This window comes from Canis aureus, chromosome 12 (assembly GCF_053574225.1).
Source record: "Canis aureus isolate CA01 chromosome 12, VMU_Caureus_v.1.0, whole genome shotgun sequence".
In the NCBI taxonomy this organism is placed as follows: domain Eukaryota; kingdom Metazoa; phylum Chordata; class Mammalia; order Carnivora; family Canidae; genus Canis; species Canis aureus.
Genome location: NC_135622.1, coordinates 415695 through 425372, shown reverse-complemented (window position 1 = coordinate 425372; position 9678 = coordinate 415695). Strand labels below are relative to the sequence as shown.

The 9678-nt window shown below is 54.1% G+C and overlaps 1 protein-coding gene across 3 annotated transcripts; it reads right to left on the bottom strand.

Moving 5' to 3' along the window:
- Positions 1-247: 247 nt before the first annotated feature.
- On the bottom strand, positions 248-5906 carry LOC144324754 (double homeobox protein A-like). 3 transcript variants are annotated; one of them, XM_077916057.1, is made up of 5 exons: positions 5622-5906; positions 4725-4879; positions 3845-4344; positions 3136-3290; positions 248-1781 (listed from the first exon to the last, which is right to left on the bottom strand). In XM_077916057.1, the coding sequence occupies exons 4-5, from the start codon at positions 3184-3186 to the stop codon at positions 894-896; spliced, it is 939 nt and encodes a 312-aa protein (XP_077772183.1). In that variant the 5' UTR covers positions 3187-3290; positions 3845-4344; positions 4725-4879; positions 5622-5906; the 3' UTR covers positions 248-893. The 3 variants fall into 2 exon arrangements, with proteins under 3 accessions (XP_077772183.1, XP_077772184.1, XP_077772182.1); XM_077916056.1 differs by lacking the exon at positions 5622-5906 and having other exon boundaries at positions 4725-5479.
- Positions 5907-9678: the final 3772 nt, after the last annotated feature.

Sequence of the window (9678 nt, the reverse complement as noted above, 5' to 3'; positions counted from 1 at the left end):
CGACCCCTTGGAGGAGTGCTCACACAAGCAGCGCCTCCACCAGTGATGGTGGCTGCGTGTGGGGAGGGTGAGTGAGGCCTGTGCGTGTGTCTGTGCCAAGTTGGGAGCTGCAGGTGGGCGTCTTGGTGTCTCCGCAGCCCGTTTCGGGCACAGGCACGGGAAGGATTGCGAATGTTGCGAGACAGGCAGGAACGAAGGGACCGAAGGTCCAGGGGACAAATGACACCACGAAATCGCTCGGGGGAGACAGAGAGATGTTTATTGTAGCCATGGGTCACCCCGTGGAGCTTGAACAGCCGGGATGAGGTTTCCTCAGGTGACTCTTGGCAGGGAAGAGAGGTGACCCGGCTGAGGGAAGACCTGTGACAGGCTGACCGCTAACATCTGCTGCTTCCTGAATAGCCAGGGACCCTTGAGGGTCCAGGGGCCTGCTGATGGGTCCCACAGAAGGAAAACACATGCACATGCACAAAGGCACACACGCGGCTGAGGTTCTGGAACGCACCCCAGTGGGACCGTCTCACACTGACCGCCCCGAGTGGCTGTGGCCACCCCTCTGGCTGCCACTTGGTGACAGTTGGCAGTGCTCTGGGCAAGATGCCAGGCCAAGGCCCCAGGACATTCCCGCCGTAGCCTGGGACAGGAGGCTGACGGGGGAGACCTCAGGCTTTGCCCCTTAGGCCATTCCCACCCTGACAGCCTAGATGCATCCGAGTCCCTGGGCAACACAGTCCAGACCTGGAGCATGATGGCTGCTCCTCCTGGCCTCAGGCTCCGTCCGGCCCCTGGCTGAACTGAGGGTTCCCCCTCCTCTGAGTCACGCTAGGGCCCCATGTTCCCCTGGATGCCTGAATGAATGGGTTGGGCGTGGGGAGGACAGGTCCTCCCTGCTCCTAGGCCTGAGGCCACAAGGAGTCCTGTAGCATTTCCAGCAGAGCGTGAAAATCGTCCTCGCTGAGGGGTGCTTCCAGGGGTCCTGGAGGTTCGTCCTCCTGCAGAGTCCCCACCCACAAGGGGTGGACATCTTCTTCCATCTCATCGGCTGAGAAAAGCTCTTGTAGGAAACTGGAGGTGTCCGCACACAGCTGGTGTTGTGGGGGCAGCGGGACACATGGCCCTGCAGGAGGGGGAGGCTGTTGCCACCAAGCGGGGCTCTCCCCGGGGGCGGGCTGCTGCCCTGTCCCATCCTGGGACCCTGCTGTGCCCATGACTGCCTGGGAACTTTGGCCCCTCCTCGGCGTGGCCTGATCGGTGCCCGAGGGACCTGCGTGACCCCAGTGTTGAGGAGGATCAACAGGCGGAGGCCGCGGGCCAACTTGCGAGGGCAGGGGCGCCTTGCTGGGGTGCTCTTTCGGCTGCTGGCATCTCCCAGGGGAGGGGAGGCCAAGGTCAGCATGACCTGGTGAGAGGCCCCCTCCTGGAGTCAGTTCTGGGCAGCATCGGCTCCCCAGGACTCTGGGAGCAGCAGCGATTCCTCCTTGCCCACCTAAGGTTGGTGTGACCAGGCTGGCCCCCGGAATCAGGCGCCCAAAGCCCCCACAAGAAACTGGAGGGACAACAACCACGGAGGAGACAGGAGGTGTCCCTGCAGCCTGCGTCTGCATGCTTCCCAAAGGATCGAAGGGAGCCAGATTTGGAGAGCTCCTGGGGACCCTTGACAGGTGGCTTTGGTCCAATGGGACCGTCCCGCGAGGACTGGGTTTGTGGTTTGCCGCCAAAGCATTCTCGGGCCCACTTGGGCTCTGCCCTGGGTGCCGAGCTCTTCTGTTCTGAAACCAAACCTGGGACAGAGAATAGGGGTTGTGGCCATCAGGAGGACGGGATGCCAAGTCTGCTTGCCCGTGACCTGCCCTGTCCCACCTCACCCACCACACACACACACCCCGCCCTGTGCTCTCTCCAGGAAAGACGCAGTGAATGGTTGGGGCTGCACCTCAGGCCACGGCTGTCCCTACCTTTCCATGGGCCCTCGAAAACCACGCGCACGCCCTGGGCAACCTTGGCCACCTAGCCGGGAGCATACTGGGCCTGTGTCACTTCGCCTGGCAGGTGCTTCTGCTGCTCTTCGCTCCCTGCCCTGCCCTCGCCTTCTTTGCCATTTGCGGCCTGGGGATCAGCCGTGCCCTGAGTCCTGGGACCGAGACTCAGCCGACGGCCTGCCCCACTTTACCCAGGATAGTCCACGTCCTGAGGTCTGCTCCCGGCTGCCCTCAACACCTCTGTCCCCATCTACTCTTGGGTGTGAACGTGTGGAAAACCACATCCTCTGCCTCAGAGCCTTGGACTCATGGCTACGGGGTCTGACTGCAGGCACATCTGTGATGGGCCGAGCGAAAGGCGTGGGCAGCCAGCCCTCCACATCCAGAACAGCTACGTTTGCATCGGCCCTCCCTCCCGTCCTGGCTGGAGGAAAAGAGGAGCTCAGGTGAGCTCCTGGAGTTTCCCCTCTGACCCTGGAAAAGACGCGTCAGAGGAAAGCCAAGGCGTGCCACCTGAAGCAGCCTCCTCACTCACGCTCTTGCACCAACCAAGAGTCTTTCAGAGAATCTGCCTATATCTCCCTGAAAGCTGCCTCACACCTCCCATCCCGTAAAGCGCTGTGTGCAGAACTAAGGCAGAAGAGCCGCACACAGCTGGGCTCCCCGAATCCTCTCCCTCACCTGGATTAGGGCCTGTAATCCCGGCTGATCAGGTTATCCACACAAGCTGTGGCTCCTGGGCAGGATCCGTTTTAGCCCCGTGGTCCTGAGGCCCAGGGCAGCATCACACCGGTCTCCACACAAAGGACGGCAAGCCCACGCACACTAATGGCATCTTGGGGGCGTACTCAATGGATAAGCGGGCTGAGTTTGAAGCCGCTGAGACTACGGCTTCTCTTGAGAGGGGCCAACTTGGACATATTCCCACTTTGGTCCGGTCACCATTTCTACAAGCATGTGTGCTAACCAACATTGAGTTTGGAAATTCTTCCTTTGGACGGGTTCTCCCGGGCTTAGTCAACACTCTGCCCCTGGTGCCTCTGCCCCACACCCCGCGGGTACCCCCTCCCCAGGAGCCCACGTCTCTCCAGCACCATGTAAGGGCCACCTTCCCTTCCACAGGGAACAACCCCCGTGACACACTGTAAAAACTCACCTGAATTCTGGCTTCTGGAAGGCCTGTTTTTCTGGCCAGGCTTTCCCTCATACCAATGCCAGGAAACCGCTCCTCCTCAAAGGCTTGAAGGAGGATACTGGTTTGGGATGCAGAAATGGATGTCCGTTTTCTCCTGCCTTCCTTCGGGACTCGACCTAAAGAGAGAACAAGGTTGGAGAGGAGGGCTTGGACGCCAATAGCACAGCCAGTGTGGAGACAGAAGTGGGTGTCAGGGTGTGTGTGATGGTGTGTGATGGTGTCTGAATTCATATGACTGCGTGTGTGTGTGTGTGTGTGTGTGTGTGAGAGAGAGAGAGAGAGAGAGAGAGAGAGAGCGCTTTTCTCCATGTTCTCTGTCTTCATAGGCTCTCCTTCCCTGAGCCCAAGGAGACAGAGCCTGGGCCGAGCCCCAGAGCCAGCGTTTGAATAACAATGGTGAGTTGATGGAAGAAGAGGCCTGTGTCCTGGCTAGCAGGTTCAGGACAGGAAGATGCAGATACTTCCTGACCCAGAAACAGCCCGCCTGCTGCCTGCCCAGGAATGGCAGGCGGGGTGTCGCCATCTGGGGTCACAAGGGTGGCTAGAGCCTGAGAGCAGAGCTTGGGGCCCTTCCTGAGGCTTTTGCCACGGCCAGGTCAGCACACAGAGACACGTTCCTGTGTCAAGGAGTGGCTCAGGAGGGGACCCTTCTTGGGTGCCGGGGAGTCACCTGGAGGCTGTGCCTTTCCATTCGGTGGCCCTTCTCCTTGGGGAATTCTGGAGTCCAGTCGGCGGCTCTGCCTTAGCTGTCTCGTTCTCTGGTTTTGGAACCAGACCTAAGGGGCAAGAGAAGAAGCAACGTTCAGGGAACACGGGAGGGCAGGAAACCCCACACATGTGGCAGGGACATGAGGCCCCAAGGCCAACCAACAACCCAGAGAAAGCCAGAGCTGGCTTGGTGCCTCCAGTGGCACGTGCTATTTGCATGGCCCTCTGGTGTACAAGGAAGTAGGCGTTGGTCTAACCTGAGGAGCGAGAAATGTAGGGAAACCTACAACAGACGGCGTGGGGACAAGAGTCATTTCTTCTTTGGTCATCCGCATGGGCAGAGGATGCAGCTCCTGCTGAAGTCCCCTGTAGGGAGCTGAGGACACTTTGACTGACCAAGAAGACACTGGAAACGGGTGTCATTCTCCTCACCAATGGACCCATGCGCAGGCTTCCTCTGCACTGGAGGGAAAAGACAGGTGTGCCGTCATGGATAGGCATACGTGCGTCTCTATGTGTCTCCTCCCCACCCCTGTAGGAGGACTCACAGTGTTTCATGTGGGGAAAGTGATTGGTCAGGACACAGGATCTCTGGGGACACTCAGCCCATGGGCATGGACCTGTCGTCGGGCCTCAGACCTTGGGCCCCAGAGTTCCCTCGTCCCTTGAGTGAAGGTCTTGGAACGACCTCCAAGGGCAAGGTCTCCTAGGCCCCCCACACCCCAGGCCGTAGGTTCTGAGCTCCCCAGCTGACCACGCAGAAGGACGGGCAAACACCTAGCCCCATGTGCGTGCACTCTTCCTCCCCCAGAGTCCGTGAGAAAAGCACTGGGGCTGCCTACCTGGATTCTAGACTCGGAGATGGCCAGCTCTCGGGCCAGGTGTTCTCTGGCAGTGATGCTGGGGTAAGGGTTCTTCTGGAAGAATGCCTGCAGGGCCCCCTTCTGGCTTGCCGTCAACACGAGCCTCCTTCGTCGGGGTGCTCGAGGGAGTGGGCCTGTGTGGGGAAGAGAGCAGCGACGGGAGGAAGGCTTTACGCTTTCAGAGGAGCATCGACCGGTGATGTGCTCTCAGAGCTCCTGTTTCTGGGATGTCGAAAACGTCCCCATCCAGGGGCACCCATCCCTTTGCCACTCATGGACCCACCTAAGCCTGAGGGGGTTGTTCCACTGGACACAGGCCGTTCCGCATCTGCCCTTGGGAATGGGTGATTGTCAAGGATCTAGGGAAAGGGCAGCCTTGAGCTAGGTATGTGATTCCAGGCCAAGGTATGGAGAAGACCCTGGGTGGGGGTCCCGGTGGGCGTCGGGTTTGAAGAGGTGGTGGGGCGGGGTGAAAAGCCCGTCGGGAAAACCAAAGAGGACCATATGTCCACCAGGAAACCTCAAGGGAACATGTGAAAACCCATGCCCACCGTGGGTCCCTTGAGGTGAAAGTTCTACAGTGGTCAACTCGTCTAAGAAGTGATCCACCTTGACCCAATTTCTGCGCCCCGAGGTCCAGCCGGCAGCCTTACAGAAGCGGGGCTCCTGCTGGGAATCTCGGCCCAGTCCAGGGTTCCCTCCCCCCGCAGCCCTATGCAACCCTCTCTCCAGCCCCTTTGCCCAGACCCCAGGGGAGCCCCGCCCTCCCACGGGCGTCCCAGCCATCCGGGTGGTGACTTCTCTTGTGCTTAAGCCTGGAAAGTCGCCAGAGCCCCTGGGCATCCCAGCAGGAGCGGGGCCCCGATGGCCACTCACCGCCGGGGGTGCTGCTGGAGGCCATGCTGCAGGAGGAGCTCGCTCTCGGGGCGCCGGCAGGTCGACTGGGCTGGATGCGGCAGCGCGGGACTTACCACGGCCTGGGTGGCCCCGCCCCAGGAAGGCCCACCCCTCGGCCTTCCCACAGCTTCCTGGGTGGCTCTGCCCTCAGTGGGGCTGACGTTGGGCGGGCCAGGGAGGTCTCCCGGGACGGGGCCTCGGGACCACCCGAAGCAAGAGTTGGAGCTTGGCCTGCGTCGCATGGGCCCGCCCCCTTCCCGGCACCCACAGGCCTCTCGGGATCTCAGCTCAGACACAGAGACGCACCCTGAGGCCCTGTGCACCGTGTCTCTGCCCGGACCCCTTCGTGGCCCTGGTACAAGGGCTCAGGATTCCGGCCCCACCTCTGGGCGCCCGGCACGAGCCTCCTGCTTCGCCTCCCTGGAAAGTCATTTTAATTTTTTTCCTTTGTTTTTTACTTGTTCCAGTTAAACTCGTGTGGTTTATTTCTTTTCACTTTGGTCATTTTTCATTCGGAGTGTTCCACTTTTCCTTTTTAGGTGTATTTGTAGCAATGACTTTGTAATTTCGAGATACATATGTATATATATCTCCAAATTATATGCATACGTTCATATATATATGAATTTTTTTTTAAAACAAACATATACTTTGAGGTCCCCGTGGGTTTTGAACCCTGGGCCCGCCAATCTGGACTGGTCAGCCTCTCAGTTTGGTCTGGAGGTAGCCTCGGAATCTGGGGAACCAGTTTCCAATGACACCAGGCGCCTCCCAGGCGGCTCCCCGGCAGCTCCTGTGAAGCCGCACTGGCCAGCAGGGCAGGAGACGGAAATCAGACCCCTTAGATAGGAGGCCCATGAGCGGGACCTTGGGCGCCAGCCTTCGTCCTCCGTGTGCGGATGGGTGGCACCTCGATGGTTTGCCTGTGGGCACGAATGAGCAACAACCTTGAAGGAAAGAACGCAGAGCACCCGTGGACGAGGACCATTCGGGGCAAGTGCGTGTGTTACCACGTCCTTGGGCCACGGAGCCAATGCGCTCCGCAGCCTCATAGGGACTCAGGCCTACCCCGGGGAGAAGAGTGCGGGCTCCGTCCGAGCCCATCCTGTTGTGGTCAGACAGGCTCCAGCTGCTTCCCCTCGCTCTTGACCGCCCTCTGCTGCGCATGTCCGCAGGGACATGAGGTGTCCAAGGAGAGGGAGGCTTAGTGACCTGGGAGACCCGGGAAGACGGGTCCAATCACCTGCAAAGCACGTGACGAAAATCATATCCCCCTTGGAATCTGTACTTTTGTATCCTTCGGGTAAATACCTAGTTGTGCATTTCTGGTCTTGGGGTAGTTCTATTTTGAACCCGAGGAACCTCCATTCTATTTTTGTACGGTGGCTGCATCTGTTTGCTTTCCCACCAGTAGTGTAGGAGGGTTCTCCTTTCTCCCCATCCTCACCAATACCTGTTGTCTCCTGTGCTGTTTCTTTTAGCCATTATGGCAAGTGTCAGGTGATATCTCATTGTGGCTTTGATTTGCGTTTCCCTGATGATGGGTGACATTGAGTGTCTTTCCACGTGTCTGGTGGCCATCGGAATGTCATGTTAGAGAAAATGTCCATTCGTGTCTTCTGCCCATTTTCAGTTGGATAATTCATGTTTTGAATGCTGAGATTTACATTTTGGATACTAAATCTTTATTGGACCTGTCTTTTAGAATTATCTTTTCTCATTCTGTAAGTTGCCTCTTAGCTTTGGTTGTTTCCTTCACTGTGCAGAGCTTTTTATCTTAATGAAGTCCCAACAGTTTATTTTTGCTTTTGTTTCCCTTGTCTCAGGGGCATATCTAGAAAGAAGATCCTATGGCCACGTCAAAGATGTCACTGCCTATCTTTTCTTCCTTTTATGGTTTCAGGTCTCACATTTAGGTCTTCAATCCCTTTTGAATTTATTTTTTTTATCCATGGTGTGGGAAAGTGTTCCCATCCCATTCTCCTGCATGTGGCTGTCTAGTTTTCCCAACATCATTTGCTGAAGAGACTGTCATTTAACCATTGGATATTCTTTCCTGCTTTGTCAAGTGTTAATTCAGCCTAGAGTTACAGGTTTGCATCTTGTTTCGGTTTTCCATTCTCCTCTATCGATCTAGGTGTCTTCTTGTGCCCGCACTATACTCTTTGGATCACTAGAAAACTGTAATATAACTTGAAGTCTGAATTTGTGGTGCCCCCAGCCTTGATTTTCTCTTTCTACATATCTTTGGCTATTTTCAATCTTTTGTGGTTCCATAAAAATTTTAGGGTTATTTGTTCCGGCTCTGTGAAAAATGCTGTTGCTATGTTGATAGCGATTGCATTGAATGTGCAGATTGCTTTGAGTGGTATAACCTTATTTGCAATATTTGTTCTTCCCGTCCTTGAACATGTAATGTTTTTGCATTTTGTGTCTGTCATCTTCAATTCCTTTCATCAATATTTTATAGTTTTCACAGCACAGGGCATTCACCTCTTTGGTTAGGCTGAATCTTATGTATCTTATTGGTTTCGGTGCTCTTGTGAAGGGGATTGAATCCTCAATTTCTCTTTCTGATGACTCATTATTGTTGCATAGAAATGCAACACATTTCTCCACATTAATTTCATATCCTGCAAGTATTTCAAATTCGTGTTTCATTTCTTGCAGTTTTTTTACTTCTCGCAATTTTTTTGGTGATGTCTTTTGGCTTCCTACATAGAGGATAATGTTTTTGCCCCCTGAGCATGATATTGTAGATATTTGGCATATGGCCTTTATGATGCTGAGGTATGTCCCTTCTATCCCTACCTTGCTGAGAGTTTTTTGTTTTCAAGAAAAAATGCTGTATTTTGTCAAATGTTTTTTTCTGCATCTATTGACAGATCATACGGTTCTTATCTCTTCTTTTATTAGCATGGTGTATCATGTTTATTGAATTGTGAAAATTGAACCAGCCTCGCAACCCACGAATAAATCCCACCAGATTGTGGTGAATAATTCTTTTAATATACTGCTGAATTTGATTTGCTAGTATTTTACTGAGAATTTTCGCATCCATGTTTCATTAGGAGTATTGGTCTGTCATTCTCCTTTTTAGTGTTTTTTTTTTTTTTTCATTTTTCTCTGGTTTGGACCATCGTAAGTCCGGCCTCATTGAACAAGTTTGGAAGTATTCCTTCAATTTCTATGTTTTGGAAATGTTTGAGAAGAATAGGTATTAATTCTTCTTTAAATGACCGGTAGATGCCCTGGGAAACCATCCTGTCCTGGACCTCCATTTTCTAAGGTCTAAAGTTAGGGTATGTAGACATCATATCGATGGATTGGTTTTTTTTAAAGATTTTATTTATTTATTCATGAGAGAGAGGGGGAGAGCCAGAGACTGAGAGAGAGACAGAGACAGAGACAGAGACAGAGACAGAGTGAGGCAGAGATATAGGCAGAGGGAGAAGCAGGCTGCACACAAAGAACCCGATGTGGGACTTAAATCCTCACCATGGCATCATGCCCTGATCTGAGGGCAGACACTCAATCTCTGAACCACCCAGACATTCCGGATCTTGTGTTTTAATCCACTCTGGTACCTTAGATCTTTTAATTGGGGCCTTTAGTTCATGTACATTCTGAGTGACTATTGAAACATATGAATTGAGTGCCTTGGTGTGACCAGTAGTGTTGGTGTTTCTGGTGATGTTCTCTGGTCCTTTCTAGTCTTTGTTTCTTTTGGCATTTTTCCTCCCCACTTAAAGACTCCCCCTTAAAAATGCCTTGCCGGACTGGTTTAAGTGGTGGTGTACTCCTTTATTTGTCGTCTCTCTGGGAAATTCTCAATCTCTCCTTCTATCTTGAATGCCAGCATTGTTGTATAACGAATGTGCAGCTGTGCATACTTTTCCCATTCAGTACATGAATATTTCCTTCCAGAACTTTCTGGCCTGCCAAGTTTGTGTAGACAGATCTGCTGTGAACTGGATTCGTCTTCTTGTAGGTGAAGGAGTCTTGCTGCCCCGCCGCTTTCAGGATTCTTTCCTCG